A 27,280-nucleotide genomic window follows, 5' to 3' on the forward strand; every position below is an offset into this window, starting at 1 on the left:
TTATTTATAAAAAATATTAATTTATTCATCTGGATAATCTGTAATCAAACTTTCAATTTCTGATGAACTTTCATTTTCATCATCGGGGAGCTCGGTATTGTCGGTATCGTCATCGGATTCTTCTTCGATTTCCTTTGATTGAGTACGTCCATGATCTGAAAATAATTCAAAATTGAATTTATTATTAAAATTACACGATTTTAATAAGCTGCGATAAAAACAAAAACTTACGAACTAAACTAATTAACTCGTTTTATTTGCAAAAAAATAATTATTATCTTAAAATCATATTTCTAAAGTCATGATTAAAGATTTATTAACATTTATTTAAACCAAAATTCTTTATATTTTTATAAACTATTATAATATTATAAATGAATAATTAGTTATTATAATGATAAGTATTTTTATTAATTTCAAATTATTAGTTGCATCATTATTATAACTTTATTACTAGTTTATTTATTCAAAATTAATTTTATACCTTCATTTTCTTGCTCATTCGATTCAAGTAATATATATCGCTCACGAACGGGGGCAGTTGCACTCCTTCGAACCAAGTAAACTCATACTTTTCGTCAACTTCTTTCTAGCCATTCTCAATCGGAGACAAATTTGTCATTTGCTGCAAACAAGCGTTTCTCCAAATGGTTGCGATGCATGACGCTCTCAAAAGTTGTTGCTTTAAAAAGTTGTTGCTTTAATTCGGATTGACATGGAGGTATAGATGACGCATCAAATACAACTTTTGAGAGCGTCACATATACCGACAATACCGAGCTCCCCGATGATGAAAATGAAAGTTCATCAGAAATTGAAAGTTTGATTTACAGATTATCCAGATGAATAAATTAATATTTTTTATAAATAAAATTAATTAATTTTTTATAAGCGTTGCATAATGTTGTCTACTTTAAAATAGTTTTTTTTAATTACTTTATTTTTTATTATTACATAATTAATTACACATCATTCCACTACTAATAAGCACAAAATCGTTTACGTTTTTCCTTTGGACAAGTAAAATCTTTTTCAATGAGTAATGCGTTAATAATATTTAGAGATACGGCGGGCAACGAGCTACCGGCGCGCTCGTGCAGACGACTTTAAAGGGAGTGCCAGACCAATTTTCCAGCCAGTACAAGTAGCCAGACTTATTTTTTTCTAAGTTTATATATTTAAACGACCATCTTGACAAGTTACAGCTTTAATCAAATGATTCTACAAATTGACTTTTTACAACGACTTTGGGAGGATGCCAGACTCATTTTCCAGTGTCAGTTGCATGCCAGACTCTTCTAAAACATTTCTTTATACAAAAAACAATAAATATATAAAAGCTCAGCACTAATCAAATTCTTCTAACATAAGTGTTTTTTCGACAAGATCAAAGGCGCCGCAACGCCCATTCCAGCGAGACAGCGCAGCCAGACTCTGCATTTCATCAACAACACTATTAAAACAAGAGAAATTACTTTGTTCCAAGACTAATCAAATCGCTGACACTTTTGTGTCGCTACCTCCCGGGCTATATGCATAACAGATGAATCTTAATTTTTTTCCATCCATTCTGTCTAAATATTACGCGCGGCAAGAATGTCGAATTTTGAATTAATATTCATTCGATGCCACCGGACATTCCACTTGGCGAAGCTGCCTAAAAGTAGACGCATGTCTAATCGAGAAACGAACGCATGGTACGTTGTCCCTCGCATTCCAGAGATCGCAGGGCATAGGAATCGTTTGACAAAGAGAACAAGAGTAATCACTCTTCCTCAGGTTTGCTTTAACGATCTGACGCTCCTCGCGACTTTGATCTGGAAGCAAGGAGTCAAATTTATTTAAGGCCACTTCGACCGAACTCCTAAACAACGATTAATCGTTGAATAGTCCACTGGAAATGACCAATCGCATTTGTCAATCTGCTTAATGAGCAAATGCGATTGGTCATTTCCAATGGACTATTCAACGATTAAGTTAATCGGAGTTTGGTCGAAGTGGCCTTTAACTTGGTACTGCTCGCTGCCGCGGATGCGGATACGCGCGCACCATACGCGGCACAGTACCAAAAATTTGTAATGCGGACGGACGACGCGTACGTGCACATGCAAGCATCTACATACGTGACACGAGGTGGTAGGCCAACAAGACAAGGAGCGAGGTCCCGTGAGAGAGAAAAAGAGAAAGGTAGGAGAGGGTAAGAAACTGGTGGCGAGCTCTCACGAGGACTAGCGTCGTCGTTGATCCCCTCCGTCCCCTCGTGAGATATTGAGTCCCATATGTTACGTCCGATATGTTACGCGTGCAAAATAGTAGATTTCATCCGAATATAATTTCAAGGATATCTTCCTCGAAACTTTTTTTAAAAAGATAAAGCAAGTTTACGCACTACTCGTTTGCTCCAATCACCTCCAAAACAATACAATGTCCAAAATTAGAATATAAGACGTCTTTCGCATTGTGTTGGGCTATTTTTATTACGTACGCGTCCCTACGATCCTTCCTACAATCCACGCGTACCCTTTTCCTCCCTCATCGGTAAATCGCCAGCCATCTCCGGCCCTGCCGCGGGGCTCAGAACTGTGGCCTAGAGCACCTATGCCGACGATGGGGGCGGCGGGAAGAAGAGGGAGGCAAAGAGATAGAGAGGCGAGGTCGAGACAAAAGACATCGAGGGACAGTTCAGTGGCCCTCTTCCCCCTCCCCCGACCCCCTACCCTCCTCGCACCGCACCTTGTAGCAAAGGCCACCAGCTCCTTGTCCTATTTTTGACGTCATCGACGGTGAAGGTAGACAGCGAGCAAGGGGGTGGTGCGCGCGCATGCGCGAGTGACTGTTCACCAACATGGTGAACGTCTTGGGTGACTCTCACTCGCGGCGGTGCCCAAGAGTGCCGAGGAGGCGCAAGGCCTGCTGCGGTCCACCAGCAGCGGTGAGCGGAGCAGTGAACGGCAGTACACCGCGATCGCGAAGGAGGTTCTTGGGCGCGCGGGCACGGCCGAATAAAGGCGCGCGCTTTATTTAACAAGGCACCCCGCGCGTTCTCCCCTTTCTCCTTCTGCTACCTCGCGCGTTTATTTCGCGCGCGCTCGCTTGCTTTTTAGTATATGTCTGCTCGTTCGCTCGCGCGACCGCCGCGTAAGAGTAGTCGGCAGCCGTGGCCGTCGCGAGGATCTTCTCTGCGCTTGTCCTTTCCGTCGACGATAGTGCCCGCCGGGGATTTTCGCACGAACTTCGGACTTTCAGATTTCGCGAATAATTGGCGCCCGATAATCGCGATAAGACGCGTCATCGCGTCGCGATCCAGCGCGACTTTCGCCGATTATGGATAGGTGAGAGCGCGGCGACGAGCAGCGCGAATGCCTATCTCGAACTAGTCTGTGAACCATATTGTAGGCGGTGGAGAACGGCGGAGGCCGCGTATGCGGGGCGACGTGCTCGCCAGGCGCTGTTACTCGAGAGGTACGTAGAGGAACCCGCGGGATAGCGCGACATATGGACAACGGTCACGGCGGGAAAAGAGGTCCTCGCGGGGATCCTGCGGCTAGATCGAAGAGTGGAGCAGCGGAATATACGGGGGGGGGGGTTTCCTGAGATTTAAAATACATATATATAACAAATAGGAGTATACATATATGGGTGCACAAAGCACGTGCGTTTAAAACATATACGCGATGCGTGATCCACGGTGATAAAAATGCCGTTCCGAGTGAACGAGATGGCCATCGTCGTCATTCTCATCATCATCATCATCATTATCGTCATCGTAGTCGTTGAATTAAGCAAGCGCGACATTTACTTATGTGCGAAGTGTGCGATACATTCTCGGCTTGGAAGGCACGAGGAAGGAGTACGATCAGGCGAGGGAGCGACGTGAAAGTGAGTTCTGCTCGCACGCTACGTCGTCTGAACGACGATACAATTCGCGAAGTCAACTGTAAACGAGTCGCGAGCCTTTTCATGACTTCGTCGTGGATTCCAAGGTGGTTTCCAACATCAACAGGGATTTCTTTTTTTTCTTCCCAAAGAGCACCATGTCCAAAATCGGGACATAAGATGTCTTAAAGACGTCATTAAGACATCTTTAAGACGTCTTATGTTCCAATTTTGGACATGCGTGCTATCTAGGTTCTTTCTACGCGTGCGTTCTACGCGAACGTTCAGCCGGACGTCGCTCTGTTGTGAGAGCGCGGGAGGTCCCGTCATGCAACATGCAATTCGTTACAAGCGTCGAACGCTCGGGAAAGTCACATCCCGTGCAGGTTTTTCGCGAATGCGAGTCGGATATTCTGCTGCTCACATGTATCGCGTCGTATCATACGAGAGCGTGGCGTTTCGTGGCCCGTGACCGATAGCGCGATGTCGCAATGTCTCTCCCCCTCGCGCTATAACGCTCCGCTTTTCCACTTTGGCAACCGCTCTGCGCGAGGCAACGTTCCCGAGGGAAGTTTGAAACCTGGCTTGAAATTGCGATCAAAGTGGCCCCCGTCTCCCAAATAACAATAGACGTTGGAAACGCATCTTTTCTACAGATGACGAAATGTGATAGCTTGTTTAGCTCATACGATGCGTGTCCGTAAACACGTAATTAAAGTCAATTAGTTGATGCGCAACTAATTCCCCAATCTCTACCTCCAACTTTCTCCTCCAAAAACAGACGGGGAGTCAATGAGATCGAGAAATGCGTGTTTAACGTTTCGGTAAGGCGCGTCTACGTGAAGGATTCGCTCCCCGGGGAATTCCGCGGCGGGCGTTCCACAGGTATCGGCAGCGGAACAAAACCGGTATAATTTCGCTGAGTTCACGCCAAGTTTGGATATCAACCGATATCAATAATTATATCTCGCGTTCGTTCGTGGGAATCGTCAGCGCGAAGTCATCTTGTTCCCGCGCCGAAAGACGCATCACGCGGAAATCGAATCGAGGTCGGAAACTCATCGGAATTGTCGGAAATTAATCTTGTCGGCGCCGCGGCGTCATACCACGTTTCGAGACACGAGACTCGCGATTGCGCCGCGCGCGAGTCGATGATTGCGAGATTGACTTTCGCGCAAGCGGCAAGTATAATCGTGAAAGCCGCAAGCAGCTCGCAAGCTGCGCTCGCTTGCTTCCGCGGCGAGCAAATTCCTCGCTTTCTACGAAACGAGCGGCCGAACGCCAAGAGATACGTCTGTTCTAAACGCGATGGAAACGCGTTTCACGCTTGACGTATTCCGCGGCCGCTGGACGTTTATCCTGTCCGTGGCACACGGCGGATATCGTACTCACAATTTCTTTGCTCGCACAGCTCCGGCTGACTATATAGGCCAAGGAAAAGAGCGCGTTCGACGCCAATTCGGAACGGCCGCTCGCCTCCATCGAATTCAGACGTAAATGCGCGTTAGAAGGTTGATTTATTGATGTTTTCGGCTAGAAGCAGGAACCGAAATCTGGCTAATGACACGTCTTTTTTCTGCACTCGGGATTTCAGCTCTCGTACTTCCGGTCGAAAACACTATAATCAATCTAGTGCCCTCTATTAAGGCAGACAGCCTTAATTTTTTTTCTTAATAATATTGATAGAAATACTCAGATACGCTTTATATACAGGGTGTTCCTCAAGTAGGTACAAAAAAATGAAGGGGCTTCCGTGGCTTATTTTAGGAAGAAAAAATTCTATAAACATATGCCCCATGTATAAGACCGTGATATGCTCTAAACTGCTTTGTTTTCAAAATACAGAGTGTTAAAGTTATTAAAAAAAAATGAAAATTTCGAAAAAATTTGGAAAACGTTTTAAAAATATTTTATTCAAATTTGGTATGTGCATATACATGTGGTATTAAGAACTATTTTCCAGTATCGATATTGACCAGTATTGATACACATGATTATATTTACAGTTTTTAATTTCAATTTTTTACCTTACCTCGATGAAAGCGGCGCATTGTTTCAAAAAAACACCATAGAGGCAGTTTTTATAAAGTTTTAGTTCGGGATTTTTTTTAATACGGTTAAATCGGATTGGATTTTATGAAAGGCTAAATCTCGTTTCATAGGAGTTGGTGATAATCGAGAGAAAAGTCGGAGAATTAAAAAAAATCTGTAGTCGAATGAATGTGAAATATTAGAGGTGGTTCATGTCATCGCTTGTTGTTTATTAATATAGGCATAAATATGAGCTCGCTGCGAGCGATTCATCGATTTTCCTCGAGAGTGCCTCGCAAGAAAGTATAGTCACGGACGGTCGGTCGTTGTACATACATACTACTTTTCACCGCACGAGGAAGAAGAGCCGATCCTCCTCGTCGGTAATTTCGTCGAGTTTATCGCCTCACGCAAATTAAAATGGCGATATATCGGCGCCTTATCGATGTTACGGTCGTAAGTCGTGCAGATTTACTTATGGCGATATCGTAAAGAGGGATAATCGTTGCGAGTTTGCGTCGCGTTGCACGGATCGTAGTAATCATGCGATTTACGCGTCCCCGCGTCTTCGCTTTAATTCTCGCTTTCGTTTAATTGCAGCCCCGCGATTTACTTTCGTTGCATTGCAATCGCTTATAGGAGTATTTCGCACCGGACCCGCCGGGGTTGTCCCCGCGAAAAAGTGTGTGCGTAAAATATCTGGGCTGCTGCCGCGCGGCCGAGTATAACCAGTTTCCTTCCACTGCTTCGAAATCTCGCTGTTGCACTCATCGAAGTCACTTGGCGAGTTGACTGGGACTTGGCGAAATAAGGTGGGAGAGAAAGATAGAAAAAGAGAGAGAAGAAGGGGTCTGCGAGCGAGAAAGAGAGTGAGCGAATGTGCGCGAAGAAGAGTGAGGAGTGGGTGGTGCGTGGTATAATGGCGGATAAAAGGTAGAAAGAGAGGCCTGAGGGGCAGGCGGGAAGAAGAAGAAATGTGGACAGGAATAATTGGAAGAAATGACAGGAGACGCGGTGAATTAGCGATGACGAAGAAAAGTTACAGAGAGAATATGAATAATGGCGAAGCTATATGAAAGAAACAATTTAAGAAAACTGGATTTTGATACAGTTGGGTATTAAACAGCAGAGACAGACTGCCGGTCTCTCAAAGTTGAAGAAACGAGAGAGGTACGAAAGCAGAGAAGAAAAAAGATACTTTGACAAAGACAAGGAGATGTACAAAGATAGCGCTGAGCGAAGAGAACCGATAAGTAAAAGGGAAAGATAGCGAAATTGATAAGGAGAGAACACAAATTCGTGGAAATATGTATAGTAGAGATGAAGAGATTTACGAAGGGGGCAGCTGAAGTACGAAGAGAATCGAGGAGAGAGAGAGAGAAAGAGAGAGAGAGAGAGAGAGAGAGAGAGAGAGAGAGAGAGAGAGAGAGAGAGAGAGAGAGAGAGAGAGAGAGAGAGAGAGAGAGAGAGAGAAGATATACTCAGTCTGTAACAAAGACGGAGAAGCACGAGACGACAGAAGCTGAAGAGTGAAGAAAATCGCGAAAAAACGAGAAGGACATGGTGAAATACCCGTCAAAAAAAGAGGTGGAGAGAGGCAAAAAGAAGAGAAAGAGCGTGCGAACGGTCGTGTACGCCTCGCACGGGTGTGCGGGTGTGCATACGTGGTCTGTATGTGTGCATAGTGGTTCGTGCATTTATGTTGTACGTGTGTCTTCACAGTGCACACCACGGCGAACGGATAGTGAGCCACAGTGTAGCTGCCACACCGCCAATCTCTCGAGCTAGGAAGGTGGGGATCCGCGCCGGTGTGTGCGCTGCGTACTCCAGCCAGGCCGTGCTAGACGCTGCCGCTGGTCGTATACAACAGCCTTCGCATTCTTCGAAGAAGTGAAAGCAGTTTCAGGGAAATTCTGGTGGCGGCCGGGCGTTCGCTCGCTCGTTTGCTCGTTGGTTCCGAGGTTGGTTCGTTCGTCGAAGACAGAGTCGGCCGTGTGACTTTTTCTTTCACCTCCGCGGCGCAGCGGAGATCCGCGCAATTCACGACTCGCGAGATCCAGGCCGGGATCCCTTTTTCCTCATTATCGGCGCACGAGATCGGGCTCATTACGAAATCGTCATTGTGATTTCGCCCTAGGGAAACTTGCGCACGTATGTGCATACGCGCGAAACAGATGGCGAGCTCGGACGCAATCCCGTGCCTTGCGGTGAGATAATGGACAAACGCCATGAAGAACCTACTACGTGGAGAACGTTGCAAAATCGTCATCGAAGGGGAATAGAAGAGTGTCACTCGTGAGTCAGATTTCGTGGGTTCTGCTCTGTCTAGGAATGTCCCGGATTCTCACTTTGAATAAGGGAGAATACACTCTTTCGTAATAAATCAAAGGTCCCACCATCGTCACCGCGAAGACCGTTCGATTTCGTTACGTAAATGTTGCATCATTACATCAATTATTTTGTCTTATCTTCGATATTGCCGCAAGAAGCGTTTTTAGAAGTCGGCCACTCTCTCGCGGAAAATGATTATCTATCCGTAATTAGGGCGTATATGCATGTACCACAGTGTACACGGTGGTCCATCAGAAACAGCTGAACAGGTCATAATTTGAAGATGTAACGGGGAAATAATTCACATTAAATGCGATAGGAAATTTTTAATTGACAACTTGCGTTAAAAGTCTAGTTGGCGTCAACATTTGAACGCTATTGTAACATTAAAACGTCTTTTAGATATCATATCGTAAGACGTTTTAAAGATATTTTTAAAACATTATGCTTCGATTTTGGACATGCGTGCTGTCTAGGACGTCTTTAAAACTCTGGTGTCGGATCGTTTAGCTTATTAGTATGATTCTTAAATTCAAAATTATCGGCAGAAATTGTTTCCTTCTGCATTTAAGCAGTAACGCATTGAATTAACATCCGAAATACGTTCGGGGTACGCGAAAATCTCCGTCGTCACAAAATCACTTCTTTCCAGCGAGTCTTGCCATTTCATCGCGACATCACGAGTCGCGGAGTCGCATCGTATGGGGTTTCATGCTTTCTTTCCTTTTCCTTTTTTTTTCGTCGATTTCCGTCACGCGTCTTCCCGATGAGACATCGACCAATCGTCGCCTTGGCGCGCGAAATTCCACAGGTTTGAGCCAGGTGATCGGAATTCGAATCTCCGGCGCGACGCGACGCGAAGCGACGTCAACGGCGGTGGCGACACTTTCGGGGATTTAATCTGGGAATCGACCCGGGCGCGCTGCGTGGCGTAACTACCTAATCGACATTACGGTACCTCAGGCCATATGAGGCTCCGTTTCGTTACGCGTCGAATGCTGCGATTAAGTGGCAGTAGTATTGACTTTATGTTATACATTGGAAAGTAGCTTCGAGCAGACCTGTGTGAAGTTAGCATTCCATTTTTGAAATTTTGAAATTCTAAAAGTTGTTACGGGTTGTTCTAGACTTGTTTTAAATTGTTCCAGAAGATCAAATTTTTAAAATAAAAATGTTAGCGGAAAATTAATAAAAACAATTTTCTGACCTAGCACCCCATTTTTCGAAAATCGAACTTTTCAAGATTATTCCAGGTTGTTCTAATTGTTTTAAACATTGTTCCAAAGTATTAGTTTCATTGGTCAAAAAAACTTTAAGAGATATTGAAAAAAGAAAAATTTTGGAAATAACAGTTTTTGGCCATTTATTCGTAAACAAAAACACTTACAAAACTGTCAATTTCGACATATTTATAACCGCGTAGAACAAAATTTGTAAGACCAGAACAAGAACCTGAAGGACACTTTACTCTTCATCGGAAAAATTTATTTTTCGAATTTCTTGGTTAAAAAGTTTGTCCTGAGTTGGTCTAGTAAAGAACACGGTAGTTTTAAAACAGGAAGCCTGGAACAAGATTTTTAACCAAGAAAATCGAAAAATAATATTTTCTATAAAGAGTAAAGTATTCTTTAGTTTCTTGTTTTGATCTTAAAAATTTTGTTCTGAGTTGTTCTAGTAGAGAACACGATAATTTTAATATAGGAAGCGTAGAACAAGTATTATTTTTCGATTTTCTTGGTTAAAAATCTTGTCCCAGGCTCCCCGTTTTAAAACTATCGTGTTCTCCACTAGAACAACTCAGGACAAATTTTTTAACCAAGAAATTTGAAAAATAAATTTTTCCGATGAAGAATAAAGTGCCCTTTAGGTTCTTGTTCTGTCTTAAAAATTTTGTTCTGCGTTGTTCTACGCGGTTATAAATGGTGTTCTAAATTGACAGTTTTGTAAGTCTTTTTGTTTACGAATAAATGGCCAAAAACTGTTATTTCCAAAATTTTTCTTTTTTCAATATCTCTTAAAGTTTTTTTGACCAATAAAACTAATACTTTGGAATAATGTTTAGAACAACTAGAACAATCTGGAACAACCTTGAAAAGTTCGATTTTCGGAAAATGGGGTGCTAGGTCAAAAAATTGTTTTTATTAATTTTCCGCGAACACTTTTATTTTAAAAATTTGATCTTCTGGAACAATTTAGAACAAGTCTAGAACAACACGGAACAACTTTTCGAATTTTAAAATTTCAAAAATGGGGTGCTAACTTCACATAAGTTTCAAGCAGGGCGAGACAAGTTAGACGCGCAAGTATCTGCAGAACAATCATCCGTGGTATTTAGGCGTATACAATTAAATTTATCATTATTATTTACTGCGAAGAGAGAGCGAATATCTTAAGCGGAACAAGTTTTTTTTATAAAGAAGAATATCTTAAATCCTTAGTCTTAAAAAACGGAGATTGTTAGTCACAAAACTAAATAATTACGTAAAATCTCTGCGCTCGCCAATGAGCTTCTTATTTTAATATGGATTTTAATACCTAACGAAAACGCACGCATTGCAGAATTATATTGCTTATTAATATTAATTTCGGTATTATATATTAAATCGGTAATATATATACATATTTATAACATATTAATATTAAAATATTAATATGTATAAATAAAATAATAAAGTAAGATATTAACATCGAATTTGAATAATACATTGACCCTTATAAGCTATTGATGAAATTAACTTTACGCTAAAGCTGTTTGGATCTAAATTTGACTGCAGTTTATCGCAAGAACATTTTAGCATTTAAAAAAATCTAAATTTTAAAAATAAACTATATTACGTTATAGAAAGTCAAAAAATATTGAGGATAAGATAATTTCATTTTTAATTAGAAATTATGATGACCATGAACAGTCTATATGAAGGTTAATATTTTAATTTGTATTTTATATATGTATGTATACATATATAAACACATATACATGCGTACATACATATACATACATATATATATGTATATATATATATATATATATATATATATATATATATATATATATATATATATATATATATATATATATATTTATTAAAGATGTATCTTGCGTAAAATAAAATGTAAAAGTAAATCACAGAACGTTTTCGCGCGTAAGTGTTACGCTGGCCAATTTCTCGAGAGAGAATCGCCGCCTATTTTTTCCTCATTAATGCATGGCTATAAATAAAAGATCTTGCTCGAAAGAGTAGCCGTGAAAGCCAATTCGGACACCAGTCGTAGCCAAGCGATACGTTTAATAACAGCACTTTCACGATGCTCGGAGCTCATCGTAAATCAACCGTATTCCACCTGCGCTATCGCTCCGTCGAATCTGATTCGTCCACTTTCGTATAACTTTTTGCATTCTAGGGCGGGGCGATTTCCTTAACCCATTTCCTGACTTTTACATTCTTTTCTTCTTTTTCCTCCTAGTAGGAGATTCTACAGCGATATAATCTTCAAAATTAATTAGGTCAAATCGAATGTACACGCGGTACTTCGTGAGTCGCACGCGATCTCTCGACTCTCGACGAGTTCTTTTTTTTATCAGAGGCATCTTGATTGCGTCCCATTTTTTCCTCTCCTTTCAACTCGTTATATTTCTAGTATTGAATATCCCGGTTAAATTGCAAGTTAAAGAGTAATGTCACTTTGTTATAAAAAAAATCGTGTGTGTGTGCGTGTGTACAACTATTTTTAATTTCGCAACTCAGCATGGGTAATTGTTATAAACTCAAAAAGAGGATTTATCTTTTCAAATTCTTTATATGAATTCTCGTGTAATTTGCTCGAAATAAACTCAAAAAGAATTCCTTTTTGATATTTCAAAAATACTGCGAATGCTAATAAACGCAACGCGACTATCATGCATCAGTATCTTTTCGTAAGCAAAAATTTTTACGCGCGACGCGCTAGGATATAAAAGGCGAGCCTGTGAAACAGTTAACTCTAATATTCTTCGCTGCAGATCAACTTAAGTAATACCTCTGATATCACACAGCAAAATGCATTAACTAGTAAAATACATGATGACTAGTACATTTTATGTTCTTTCTGATGCAGAAACTGGATCAGAAGATTTTTGCTAAATCCTTTTTGGATAAATTGTGAAGGATTCTTTCTTATTCTTCTTCAGATAAAAATAGCGCTTAGATAAAGCTCCATTGGAATAATATCTAAGCATAATTACGCATTTATTGCGAACTTTTATGGAGTAAAAAAAGAATTCTTTTGATATCTGAACAAGGACTCAGAATTGAACAAAGAAATAAATTCCTTTTGAACTCTTTTCAGAGCAGAAATGGTACGGAAAAAGAATTTATTTCATAATTCGGGAATTCAAAAAGAATTTTTTTTTTACTCTCTTTTGCGATCTAGAAACGGCTCTCGCGACTAAAAAATTTCAATGAAAGTTCTTCTCGTGAGAACAATCGGTTAGCAAATCACGGTCGCAATTTACAACAAGTACTTAAATAAATTAATCTTATGTCGTATCCCTAGTTTACGATGAGATCAACGTGGGACAATGTAACCCTTTCGCGTGTCTTTGAGCGTTGTATCTCCCTTTTTTCAAAACGTGCCACATATAAACTGCGGGTAAAAAAATGTCTGTTATTCAGAGACTGAGGAGATTTAATGCCGGAGCGGTGAACAACAAAACGCGACGCGATGTCGAGTGCGGGGATCAGCTGAAATGACTCACGTCACGAAGCCGGATACAGGTTCCGTCGTGCGGGCACTCACGCACACGTGCCCCGTAAATCGCGGCGATGATTCCTTTTCTTTTCTTTTTTTTTGTCACAACTGAAGCGTCATCCGCATCGCACTGCAAGGAACATGGCTGATAGCACCTGATATCGACGCCCATATACGGCAGCCGCGAATGTACCTTTGCGCTAAAGTCCGTTGCGTTTGTTCGTGAAAAAATAAGAAGACGATGTGAATAACAAGAGAAAGAAAGAGAAAAAGGGGGAAGGAAAAAGAGAGATTTGTATATACTTATCGAATAGTCTCTCCTCTTTTCGCGTCTGATCGCGCACTTTGGAAATGCTGATGCAAAAGTTCCCGATCATCCCTTTCGACTTTTGAACTGTAAACGACTTATTAAATTAATGCAACGAGAAATAAAACGTACAAGATCGATAATATATTTTTTTCTCCAAATGAGAAAATTATTTCTTTATGCGTATTTAGAGAAGCGAGAAGTGACAAGAACTCCGATGAGCGTATAATTGACGACTTTAAATCTGCCAACAAATTTCTCTTCAGGTTCTTCAATATTACAATAAAAGTTTTCTTTCTTTCTTTTGCCAATGAGAAAATTCCGTGATGCTCGAATGTTCGATAGGAAGAGAAATTAAGAGAGATTATACGGTAAGAATCGTTTTTTTCTTTCTCTGTTTTCAGATTGACTATCGGGACGCAAAATGGTATCGAGGCGGAAGATACTTTCGCGTTCGCGAGATAATCTCGTGGAGTCGCAGTACGAGGAGCAAGATGAAGAAGACATATGGTATAACTTGGATAAATTGTACAAGGTAATCTTTATTTGTCTTATTTTTTGATTATATATATTAAAAATTAAAAAAATTATATATATATATATATATATATATATATATTATATAATAAATGTGTAAATATACAGGTTAAATATATAGAAAACGCAAGTAAATTATTAAGTTCTTTATTTTTTTCCCCAAAGCATTTCTATCAAACCTATAAAATAACAATACTAAAATAAAATTTGACATTAATATGTACACATTGTACGTTATATAATAAATAAATAAATAAATAAACAAATAAACAAACAAACAAACAAACAAACAAACAAACAAACAAACAAACAAACAAACAAACAAACAAACAAACAAACAAACAAACAAACAAACAAACAAACAAACAAACAAACAAACAAGTGTGTGTGTGTGTGTGTGTGTGTGTGTGTGTGTGTGTGTGTGTGTGTGTGTGTGTGTGTACGCGCGTGGAGCATTTTTGCTGAAATTTTTGCATTTTTACCCTACTGCAATAATTTTGACAATTTTTTTCCGAGAAGTATTCTGAAAGAGAGAAATTACGTATTTTTTTATTTTTCGTCTACGATCAATATTTACAACAATGTGATTTTTGTAAAAATTAAATATTTTGGTGACTACTTTTTAAAACTTTTTAAAACTACTTTAATATCTTGGAAATGTTCAATCCTGTCAAAAAATGACTCCAATGAAGTGCAGTTTAAAACGAATTACATGTTGTGTTATACGATGTTAGAGGAAAAAATTGTTGTTCGTAAAAAGTTCGCCATTTTTTTACATTAAAAACAAAATTTATAAAAATTTTATTGTAAATTACGAAATTTTTGAGACGTCTTAGAGTATGGCAAGATTTGTTTTCAAGAAGTTCTACCTAATTGAAGTTTTTAATCTGCTACTAACGGATACATTTTAACTATTTTAGTCCGAGTAATGCCGAATTCAGGTTATTCAAAAATTTCAATATAGGTAGAAACACTTTTTGAAAAAAAATTTTGCCATGCTCCAAGAGGTCTAAAAAATTTGTAATTTCTAATAAAATTTTTATACATTTTTAATTTTAATTTTAATTTAAAAAAAAGGCGAATTTTTTGAAAAATAATTTTTTCCTCTTTAATATCGTATAACAATTTTAGACTGTCCAAAAATTAAAAAGAATATATACATCATGTAATTTATTTTAAACTGAACAAATTTCAACCGAGCCGTTTTTCAATAGGATTGAACACATTTCCAATGATATTAACGTTTTAAATATACAGTTTATACAAAATTTAAATAAAGACGATAAGATCGTAATCTGCAAAAGCCACAAGTTTTGTTTCACGTAAATGGAAACTGAGTTCCGGAAAGCAGAGTTGAAGCTTATGCGGCTTACGCTTCTTTAAAAAACAGAGGCGGAAGAGGCAAATGAGAAGCAAGATTAAAATGGTGCAAATTAGAAATTTGCACTTGACTTCCTCATAGAGGAAGTGACGTCTTAAGATGTAATACAGCCATCTGATTGGCTAATGACGCTTTAAGACTATACTTAAGACGATCTTGAATATAAGACCCGACTATGAATACCGGCCTTAATGAATTATATAAAATAGAAATAGAGAAGATTGAAGAAGATAACAAAATTAAAAATAGACCGATATCTTAAAATTTACAGAAGTTAAAGCTATTACAGACATTGTTCTAAAAATTAGGGACTTTTGATCGCGTATAAAGCTGAGTCTAATCAACCAAATCTTAAAGAATTATATATGAAATAGGGGTAGAAAAGACTGAAAAATATAATAAAATTAGAAATAGATCGATATCTCCAAATTTGCGGAAATTAAAGTATAAACAAACATTTCTGCAAAAATTCAAAATTTTATTTAAAAAGAACCCCTTGATTATTAGCAATTTTTATTAATTCTATTATATTCTTCAGTTTTTTCTACCCCTATTTCATGTATAATTCGTTAAGATTTGGTTGATTAGTTCTGGAGTTATAGAAATTTCAAAAATAAAAAAAATTTTTTTTAACGAAAACAAAGCTTTTTTTATGAAGAAGCAAAAATAGATTATATATATGTTATATCGAAAAATTCAATTTTTACAAAAATTACACTGGCGGAAATATTGATCGTAGACCCAAACTGAAAAATACGTGTCTTTTCTTTTTCAGAATATTTCTCGGAAAAAAATTGTAAAAATTGCAGTAGATGAGAGTAAAAATGTGAAAATTTTAGCGAGAATACTCCGTATATAATATAGTTCACATCATGTACAAATTTCTTGTTACTGCACTAACTCGTCTTTTGCTCATCTTACATTTGTAGGATCACATACAAGAGGTCTTAGATAAATGGAATCAGATAGACGACGAAATTTGGGCGAAAGTTATCGTCTTTGAGAGAAATAGACGGGTTGCGAAAGCATATGCCAGAGCGCCTGTCCTCACGATAAATGGTTCGAATGACGGATTTGACGGATTCAGGTACAAACGACTTTAAGATACAAATTACTTAGCCAGCGTCTTCTAAGATTTTCGTAATTTAATTAATTTAATATACAGAGCGCTTTTTTTAATTATATATATCAATACCAATATGAATATAAAGTCTGAGATGAGAAAAAAGTGCTATAAAAATACAGTTTGTTTAATTAAATTTTACTGATTTTACATTATCTTTTGTTGAAATATACTCGATAATATAATTATTCTAATAAGAGTGCTGACGATTTTTCATATCAAAAGATGTATATAATCCAACTCTCTTAATCTCTTTATTTAATTATCTATTAACCGAAAGAGGGCGAAAATAAAATAAATACTAATACTTTTTGAAATAATGTACGTTATAAATATATTACATAAGTTAACATTTAGCATTGCACGGGTTGATTTACAGGATAGGACTTTGCGGATTCGATAATCCTATGCGAGACCCGAAAACGGAGGAGGCCAAGCGTCACATAAACCAGGGAGTTAAAATAAAGATGGACGAGCAGGGCAACATTCTCATCAAGAGATTATGTAAAAATAACGTATATGTGAAATCGACGAATCAGGAGGACAACGCGATCGGTCCGGAGATTATACGTAATTCGCAGGGTGCACTCGAGCACGAGAAACCTGGAAAGGTAGGTCGACATTAATGTTTCGCAGTTTCTAAACTGTCTACGTTGGATTTCTTTCGTGAAATATTTATCGGCGAAAACATCAAAATGGGTTAATCGCGTGAGGGGTGGGGTTTTCAACTACTCTCGCCTACTTCCAATTAATAATAATAACAACAACAACAACAACAACAACAACAACAACAACAACAACAACAACAACAACAACAACAACAACAATAATAATAATAATAATAATAATAAGCGCCGTGGCACGTATGTACGTGTTGGTTTTCATTAGAGGCCTTTATTAGAATACAGAGTCTGGCAATCTCCTAGACCTTTTTTCATTGGTCAGAACACACAATGGCGTAACCAATCACAGTGTACATAGACACACAACTACATTGCTAGACACTAACACAGTAATACATACTATGCACAAACCCCTCGTATACAGACACACGGCCATTTTATGTTTTTGGCCAGACTCTGTATTCCAGGGACTTTAGTTTCTTTGCTGCGCGCGCGAGGGGATCACGTGTTGGTTTTATCACAATGCTTATATATGAATGCATGTTGATAGAGAAACCGCGCATCGGCTTTCTAATTAAAACTACGAGCAAGCGAGCCGTATAATAAGAGGCGTTTAAATCTCTTTATCGTCAGGAAATCATACGCCACACACTCGGTACGAAAGGAGAGCGAATAGTTCCGCCGCATAATGCAATCCGAGGTGGTCGTTCTTCCTGTATCTAAAACTAAGGATTCTCGTTCGCATTTATTAGTTTGCTCCTTTGTCGATAGATATATATCCTTATACGTTTTTGTTACACGTATCCCGCCCTGTCGAGAAGCCGATTGATGCCATAGTTGGTGACGCAACCGCCAACTTTCTCTTTAATATTGTGGAACGCGATGTTGAACATTACCGGCTTCTCGTTTCAGTTGTTCGACATGAATAAATTCCAAACGAATTTATCGCGAGAGACGCGAAGGGCCTACCCAGACAGACGGCGATTGGAGATGCAGTGTCTAAGCGCTATCATATTCGTGAGAACGGAAGCCGACTTGCTTCAGTGCCCCGTGTGGGTGCTTATCGTCAACGTGGTAGGATTGGACATGCTCAAGTCGAAGCTGCCACCAGGTATGCTGTGAGGAAAGCATGTGACATACATTAAACGCCATATAGAATTTTCATATATGTTTATGAACAATATTCGACATTTGTCTAATTGAGGCCTAGATTAGAAGTCGTGTTAAAGTAATTTAACCCTAGGTATACTGCACAATCTTATTTTGTCTACGTATTATACACCGTAGGGTCTCGGGTCCACATTTGTCATCGTAACTTCAGTAAAATGGATATATTTCAGTTTATTTTTTTTCCAATTGATCGAGAGAATCAATCAAGGAACAAGCCCATAATGTATAAAAGTCGATAGAATAGGGTTATAAAGTAAATTTCTAAAAAAAATTGTCATTTTTATCAACCATGATATAAATAATAATTATTGCAAAAAGAAAAAAATTGTTTATGCTATTTTTTCCTGTAAAATGAGCTTCAAAGTTCAATAAAAATTTCAAATATAGTCACGTGATCTGAAACGCCACGCTATCGGTGTGACGTCATAATGTGAGAGTCCGTTCAGACGTGCCCTTTATGAACAGATCAACAACCGATTCTTGAATAATTATCAGCATAAAAATGGCAAATAAACTTGAATCTGGCTTTGTAAAAGCTGATGCACGTAATCTGCCATGAGTTGATATGTTCATGATATTGGATTTATGGGAATCAGGCGATAGGTTATGTGTATGTCGCCAAAGAGACGGACAGATCTGCACGATTAAGGCCCAGTTTCACAAGTGTCGGTTAACTTTTAACCCTTCGTAGTCACACTTCTGTAGAATCCTGTGTTAGTCATACTGGGTCATATGGACCCAGTCGATTTTGAATGGTTGCCATTTTAATGATATCGGTCCGATCGAGTTCAAATAATTCTGGAACATACCTTGAACATTCTAGAATATAAAACAACTGCGATTTTATGAGAGATCAAATGGCAACATGCAATATGTTAAAAAAAAATTGTGAACGAGTAAATGCGTAAAAAAGTAGCTTTTTCACTTAAAAAATCTCATAACTTGTTAATTTTTTAATTTTTTAAAATAAAATTTGCAAGTTATACTCCTAAGATACGACACTTTAAGAAAGAAAATAGTCCTCTGGTGCGCGTTTCAAAAAAGGTATTTTGGAGTGAAAAAAATGTGAATTTATCAGAAAATAATGTGTTTTATTATTATTATGGATATCCTGAGCACACAAAAACACAAGTATTATTGTTTTTTCGTTATAAAACGACAAAAAAGTCATTTAGTCAGTGCAACCGTTTTAACCGTTTTATAATAATAACACCGTTATTATTATAAAAACAATGAAAAAAAAAATATGTCGCAGGTGCCACAGTCACACTTACGGTTCAGACACTTGTTTTAAACACAATAAAAAAATCCGATTTTTTAAAACTAAAATTACGTGTTAGTCCGAGTGCTAGTCACGCTACGGGTTAATGTGACCCGCATTCGTGCACGATGTTTTCGCAACCGCTGTCTTATAAACACTGACGCTTTAATTAAATGATACTGATTACAATAACGAGGTTCGACCATGTTCGGCTCTCACATCGTTACGTCACGAACCGCTTCGGTTCATTCTGGAGCGTTATTTAAATAGAGCTTCGCGGGTCCGATTATTTAACAAGCCATAACTCGTTAAATAATTGAGAAAAAAATTGGGGAAAAAATTTGTATCATAAAGTCATATATACATAGATTAAAATTCCGTTAAAAAAAATTTGTTTTCAATCCTATTAAAGAGTTCCGAGATTTTTACAGGTAAAAAAAGAAACAAAATTCTAGAAACGCGAAAAAGTCTCTTTTGTTTATATATATATAGACCGGTTTAAAAAATTCTTGCAAATTCTGTGAAAGGGCGTTATTTAAGGAGGTTCTATATACAGGTACTCTCTAGTCGGTCGAGAGATGAAGAGAAAATCTTCAAATTCATCGATTCTAAGTATTCATAAAATATTTTCGTGAATTTTGATGACGTTAGAGCTTATATCATACTCATATTAGTCGAAGCGAGGAATAATTAAAAATATCGTGTAAGTGCTCCTTTGACTCTGGCGGCTTATTATACATGGAAGAAAATGTGGTAACGTCGCGAACTTGACAGTTCTGCTCATATGACCGTGGTTATTTCACAATTTCACATAATTCTAGAGCGAGTACTTCTCCGTAAGCGCTCGTAAACGTTAGGTGCTTAAGTTTGAGGTGCTGTCATACTGTGGTGCTGTACTGGCTGTACACTTTTCGCGCGGGTGCAGTCGCTGCGACATTGCCAAATCTCCCTTGTTATTCGAAGCACGCTACGTGAACTGTGATATGGCCTGTTTCAATAGCCAATATCACAAAATTTTACGCGATAACCCTTGTTTTTCTCGATATTTCTGAAAAGCTTAGATTAAGATCTCTCCGTTTTTTGAATCTCTGGTAGGTCGCCTTTATATAATTAATATCTCGTTTCCTGTCTCTCCAAGAGCCCCTCTGCCATATTTAGCTCATGTTAAAAACTGTGATTTCAAAATTTATTTTTGCAAATTTTTACACGATAACCGATGCTAAAATTTTTCAAGCACTTTTCTCGCATCTCAATTTATACGTCCATGAAGTTTTTTTCCAATTTTTAGATACATCTATTATCTGTAGGACCTCCTTAAAACTATAAAAAAAATTGGCGTCCCAATATTCCAATTTTTTCAACAAAATTACAAGAGGTACAAATGACGAATTTTCTATTTTTTATTTTTCAGGCTTTTTTCGAGATAGTATGAAATATTTAATTTTTGCTCCTAAAAATTTAGTTAATGTTGTTTGACTTTTAATGTATATTATTAGTTCGTTGACATGTGTAGTAACACGTAGTAGATACATAAAAACATTTAAAAACTATATCATAATATATATAAATACGGGTAGAAAGATAAAACAAATTCTTACAAAAATCGATATGCAATGTAAGTTATTTATTCTTCATTTTTTTAATGAAAAATACAAAAATATTACATTTTAAATGTTTACATCTTCTCTGTGCAGCGACTGCATAACAAAGAGCGGTGCGCTTCGCATCTCGAACTCGGCATCGTGGACACGCTAATTGAGTTTTTTAACCCATATCCCGGGGACAAAATCAAACTCTTTTTGAAAGTTTGTTATTCTCTGTACTGTTTTCGCATACGTCTCCATGTTCCAACTGTAAAATACGTTACTGATTTGCGTACATTTTTATTTTCCCAGTCTATCTCCGGCTAGAAAAAAAAACATAGAAACATTAAATAAATACTATTTTCAATGAATATACAATATTATTAACGTAAAACGAGGCAAATTAGAAAAAATACCTTGGAAAAAGTTACACACTGTATACACTGTGGGATCTCGGAGACCCCAAACTCATTTCGTATGTTCACTGCTCGGTGGTTTAGCGACGAATGACGCGGGTCGACGCGTTTGCCTACTGAGAGGATCCCAAGCACCCTTTTTTTACATCAACATCCTGAACCCTTACCCTTCCAATTCTCAAAATGTCAACTTAAGAAAGTTGGGCCGGAGTCTCGGAGACTCACCCTGTGTATACCTAGGGTTAAGAGACAAGATATATTTCTTTAATTTTCCAACAATTCTAATAAACATCCAATCGACATATTTTTTGGTCTATCTTTGGATAGAATTAAATATTGATGTTTTTTATTTATGTCTTGATATAATATCTGTTCCCTGCCTTCGAGTAATTTATATCATCTCTCATTATGTGTGTGTGTGTGTGTGTGTGTGCGTGCGTGCGTGCGTGCGTGCGTGCGTGCGTGCGTGCGTGCGTGCGTGCGTGCGTGCGTGCGTGCGTGCGTGCGTGCGTGCGTGCGTGCGTGCGTGCGTGCGTGCGTGCGTGCGTGCGTGCGTGCGTGCGTGCGTGCGTGCGTGCGTGCGTGCGTGCGTGCGTGCGTGCGTGCGTGCGTGCGTGCGTGCGTGCGTGCGTGCGTGCGTGCGTGCGTGCGTGCGTGCGTGCGTGCGTGCGTGCGTGCGTGCGTGCGTGCGTGCGTGCGTGCGTGCGTGCGTGCGTGCGTGCGTGCGTGCGTGCGTGCGTGCGTGCGTGCGTGCGTGCGTGCGTGCGTGCGTGCGTGCGTGCGTGCGTGCGTGCGTGCGTGCGTGCGTGCGTGCGTGCGTGCGTGCGTGCGTGCGTGCGTGCGTGCGTGCGTGCGTGCGTGCGTGCGTGCGTGCGTGCGTGCGTGCGTGCGTGCGTGCGTGCGTGCGTGCGTGCGTGCGTGCGTGCGTGCGTGCGTGCGTGCGTGCGTGCGTGCGTGCGTGCGTGCGTGCGTGCGTGCGTGCGTGCGTGCGTGCGTGCGTGCGTGCGTGCGTGCGTGCGTGCGTGCGTGCGTGCGTGCGTGCGTGCGTGCGTGCGTGCGTGCGTGCGTGCGTGCGTGCGTGCGTGCGTGCGTGCGTGCGTGCGTGCGTGTGTGTGTGCGTGTGAGTAAGTGTATATATATATTTTTTTCTTTAGTTTTAGCATTACAGAGGCCGGTGGATATAAAAAATAGACCTAGAATACCAATTCCTGACGAGGATCCTTATAGCGTGGCCGGCGTGTCGTCGTCCGTAGGTCCTAGCGAAATAATGACGGACAGGGACTCACGGGAACAGATTTACATGCAGTCGACAAGTTACCAGCATCGACGTGCAGAAAGACCACCGAAATTGCCGCCTAGAGAAAATCTCTACGGCCACGGCATCCCCAAGGTAGACATTAAAAACGACACGTTAGATTTAGAGTTATTGTGCTGTTAAGTTGAATATATAATACTATGCTACTTGACGTCTATTATTTCAGCCTGATTACGACGATATAGATGACGACTATGGCAGGGCGATGAAACACCCCATGATGGAAGAGAAGCGAAGTAAACATGACGATAGGAAAAAATACGGTGAGTCGCGTTTGTCATCCGTGTCCCGTTTCTATAATATATAATATACATGATCAATATTAAAATTTCTGTAATATTGCGCGTATCAATATTAATTACATTAAATATGTTGAATCTAGAGCTTTTTCCAAAGAAAGACATCCATATTTACGTATTATGTTTGTAAAAATAATGATTACGTTTTATTTATTGTACATTGTTTTATTTCGTTTATTAAGTTACATATTTTTTATATTTATTTTATATTATTTTTATATTTTTTTATATTATGAGTTATATATTTTTACATCTCATAATTCGTGACTACGTGCTTTAGACGATCCTTATTACTGCGGTTTACGGGCACGCGTGCCTAATTTCGTCAAAATGGCGAGAAACGGTCATGGCAAGGTGGGCCCACCCCCGCCTCGAGGACACCCCAGGACACAGCCGGCGCCGTCTTACGCGGGCGCCGCTTACGCTAGTAGTCAATCTTCTCAAATATATGGGCATCTGCCGACCCATCGACCACCCATTATGTATCACGCCAGAAGCTTCGAAAGTGGACTTGGTAAGAAGCAATTTTGAGTAATTATTATTTTTTATTTATCTTAAAAAACAATCGCTATTATGTGTATCAGTATTAGTTCAGCGCAGTAGTTTTACCACGTAAAATGACTTGTAAACTGTGACTTATTATTTTAGATCAATATTTTTTGTTACTTTTTGCTTCCGCATAGAGGAAGCTTTGTTTTCATAAACTTCGTATATGGACTTTTGATCGCATATAAAGCTAGGTCTAATAAACTAAATTTTAAAGAATTATTATATGAAATAGGGGCCGGTAGAAAAGACAAAAGAAAAAATTGTTTTTTTAGTTTTTGATGCCAATGTGTTCAGAATGTTCTAAACGTCGGAAAATCGTAATTAAAAAAAATATCCGTATGTGTGTATGTAAGTATGTGTGTGTGTGCCAAATTTACCGAAATTTTTATAACTCAAGAATTGATTAATCAAATCTTAAAGAATCATATATGAAATAGAGGTAGAAAAAACTGAAGGATATAATAGAATCAATAAAAATTGTTAATAATAAAGGGGTTACCGATTTCTATCTAAAAAAATCTACATGATTACTCTAATTTCCGCAAATTTTGAGATATCGAGCTTATTTTTTTTTATGAATAGAGTATCATTAAAGGTAGGTTGGTATTGAATTTGGCGATAATCGGTGAAAAGGTTCTTTCTTTATAAAATTTTGAATTTTTTGAGAAACGTTCGTGGTTGCTCTAACTTTCGCCAATTTTGAGATATCGGACTATTTATAATTCTATTATATTCTTCAGTCTTTTCTACCCCTATTTTATATATAATTCTTTAAGATTTGGTTGATTAGATCCAGCTTTATACGCGATCAAAGGTCCATATATGGAGCATGTAGCCTGAACTCCCAAAGTCAACATCGATTTGACATTACGTCAATTGTAAAACTCCACTTGTGCTACTAGCTAAAGCTGACCCTCTTTTAATTCATAAAAAGGTTAAATTTAAAATTAAAAAAAGTATGCAAATTAGAAACTTGCACCTTGCTTCCTCATCATTACAGATCGCTATATACCATTGCTACTATTTTATTTTGCTCATAAAGCTTCCTCTATGTGAGAAAGCCAAACTAATAAATACATATAATAATTATGCGTCAAATAAAATACAAGCTTCCTCATAGAGGAGCTTTGTGAGTAAAATAAAATAGGAGCAATGGTAGCGATCTGTAATAATGAGGAAGCAATGTGCAAGTTTCTCTGCACATTTTTATTTAATTTATTATTACTTTTTATTACTATAGATTAATCTTTTTCATCTATTTTTTCACCTATTTTTAAGCAAATAGAAAGCGATTTTTTAATGTAGAGAAGTTATTAGAAAAGTAATTATTGGGATGGTCCGTAGACGGCTTCATATTAAGCTGCTTTATAATCACGTTTATTAGTAAATAATTAGTGCTATGTTTCCAGATTCGGACAATAGGAATGAGTCGCCATATAATCACATATATGGGAGGTTACCGATCCCGACGAGAGGCGTAATACCTCCGACCTCGCGTGCTATGTATATTGGAGAATGGGATTAGATGTAAGAACTATCTCGGCGTTTGTACTTATAAACTCTCTCTGTATTTTGTTAATATACCACAAAAATACTCATATTTTTATGCTAGCATCTGTACTTTTATTAATTCCTGGAAATAAAAATCGCAATCATTAGACCCGGTTATGAACGGAAGAAGCGAACCAATAAATGAATCGTTAATTAGAATTGGGTAATTCGTGAAAATGGTCGTATCTCCTACTTTTTATCAAATATTACTAGAAAGAAAACGGAGCCTCCATAACTATTAGGAAATAAAAGCGAACAGTTGACCAGGCATTTCTTCTTCTTTAAGGGGATTCTAAAGTGAAGGCTGAACTTCCTCGACGTCGGTAATGTCAACATTTCTAATCCTGTTTTCTATTCTATATGTCATATCCCACACAGCACATAATATTGCAGAAATATTGCAGTAATATTGCAATATTGTGGCAATATTACGTATTACAATGAAATATTTCAAAAAATATTACTGATGTATTACACGTTTTTAAATAATATTGAAATATTACAGTAATATTGCTGCAATATATTGTTGAAATATAATACTTTAAGTAGCAAAATAATGTCAAATGACATTTTAATGACATCTTATTATTGACGTCATTAAGACGTTATTAAGGTATCACACAATCATACGTATTGCACAGATAATATATACCAGTTAAAGAATTTTGGACTGACAGAAAGAAAAATCTAAATAAAAAAATGTGATGAAATCAAAAGAGACTGACTTGTACTTTTGGGGAATAAAAGTGATTAAGATAAATTTTATAATTGGTGGTATTTAATTTTATAAACTTGTTATTTGTTTTGTAATAATAAAAGGTAATTATATATACAATTAATTTTTAATTAAGAGCCAGTAAGTAAATTGATAATAAAATAAATGGATAAAATTTAAAATTTATATTTTTTATATAATCAATATTAAACTTTTCAAATTACGAGTTTGTCACACAGATAAACAGAACGTTTCTGAGTGCGTAAGTGGAGGGAAGAACGCTAGTGTGTGTGGCTATGCGCTTGGTCGCAGCACCGACCCCCACCATTCCCGATCTTCTCTCGCTGTCTCTTGCATGGCTTCGTGGGATCACGCAATCACGTGTACGACACCGCACAGAAACAATCGTGTTAATTTCAGGTAATTTTTCTTTATTTAATAAATATTGTTCACACAAATATTTTTAAAAGTATTTTTGTATAATTATTATTAATATGTACATTGTACATATATATTTGGCGATTTGTCTTTAAATCCAAAAATAAGGATTACGTGGCATAATGGTCTGCAAAAACCACGTTAATATCATAAAAACCATTTCAATGATCATCTTAAAATATATATATTTGCCTTTATAACCTTATTGAACGAGTCTCTAATGAAATTATTTATTAAAGGATTCATACTTAAATCTTGAAGCTAACTTAACCTCAAAATTTTTAACAGTTTAATCCAACTGGAGCCCTTATTTGGAGATACGTAACAGAAATATGCCGATCCCAAATCTCCTAAAAAGCAGTTTAATCATTAATTAAATGATTTAACCATAATTATTTAACCATTTACATGATTTAATAATAATTATTGTTCTTATGCTATATACATATATGTTACAGTATTGCTTTCCATCAGTGGATGTTCATGCAGTCCAGAGGAGCACCAAGCAGTTTGATAAAAAAGCAAAAGATTTATTTATTAAATATGTAAGTAAGAAAAAGTTAAATTTGATATAAACCATACTTTCCAATTTTAATCGTCAATACTGAAAATCCAAAGTATACGTGTAACATCAACTACAGATTTTCAGTATATGGATAGTGAATATGACAATACAGATTCATACTTAACCTACTTTTATGTTTAAAATATATAATTAGATGTATTACTGTTTTTGTATTATGTTGCAGTGTTACGTTGCTTTCCATCAGTGGAAGTTCACGCAGAGCAGCACCAAGCAGTTTGATTTCTATCAAACTCTTCTGAGCGACAGCTTTATTTATTAGATACATAAGTAAGAAAAATTTAAACTTGGTATAAACTGCGTTCCAATATTTTAATATCCAGTACTGAAAATCTAAAGTGTATGTATAACATTAACCATAGATTTTTAGTATAGACAGTGAATATCGGAACACGTCATACTTAACCCCGTACTTTTATGTTTTAATATGTAATTATGTATAAAATAAACAGGGTGATTTTTA

At 37.9% G+C, this 27,280-nt stretch overlaps 1 protein-coding gene across 6 annotated transcripts; it reads left to right on the forward strand.

Annotated features, from left to right (window-relative positions):
- Positions 1 to 1,920: 1,920 nt before the first annotated feature.
- Positions 1,921 to 27,280, forward strand: Exp (expansion). Of its 6 annotated transcripts, none has more exons than XM_077415091.1 (11): positions 1,921 to 2,187; positions 13,678 to 13,808; positions 16,121 to 16,278; positions 16,694 to 16,925; positions 17,850 to 18,048; positions 22,522 to 22,757; positions 22,849 to 22,945; positions 23,262 to 23,495; positions 24,940 to 26,216; positions 26,693 to 26,779; positions 26,984 to 27,280. In XM_077415091.1, exons 2-9 carry the CDS (start codon positions 13,698 to 13,700, stop codon positions 25,053 to 25,055), a joined length of 1,383 nt encoding a protein of 460 aa, XP_077271217.1. In that variant the 5' UTR covers positions 1,921 to 2,187; positions 13,678 to 13,697; the 3' UTR covers positions 25,056 to 26,216; positions 26,693 to 26,779; positions 26,984 to 27,280. The 6 variants fall into 6 exon arrangements, with proteins under 6 accessions (XP_077271217.1, XP_077271208.1, XP_077271225.1 ...); XM_077415082.1 differs by lacking the exon at positions 1,921 to 2,187 and adding an exon at positions 2,911 to 2,932; XM_077415099.1 differs by lacking the exon at positions 1,921 to 2,187 and adding an exon at positions 2,943 to 3,462 and having other exon boundaries at positions 24,953 to 26,216.

This window comes from Temnothorax americanus, unplaced genomic scaffold (assembly GCF_048541705.1).
Source record: "Temnothorax americanus isolate GAGA-0224 unplaced genomic scaffold, ASM4854170v1 Scaffold101, whole genome shotgun sequence".
Taxonomy (NCBI): Eukaryota; Metazoa; Arthropoda; class Insecta; order Hymenoptera; family Formicidae; genus Temnothorax; species Temnothorax americanus.

Bases quoted from the DNA above. Each gene is read 5' to 3' on its own strand.
- Exp (XM_077415091.1), top strand. From the start codon at position 13,698: ATGGTATCGAGGCGGAAGATACTTTCGCGTTCGCGAGATAATCTCGTG. The intron at 16,279-16,693 runs GTACAAACGACT...GTTGATTTACAG, and splicing joins GACGGATTTGACGGATTCAG to GATAGGACTTTGCGGATTCG. The intron at 22,946-23,261 runs GTGAGTCGCGTT...TACGTGCTTTAG, and splicing joins TGACGATAGGAAAAAATACG to ACGATCCTTATTACTGCGGT.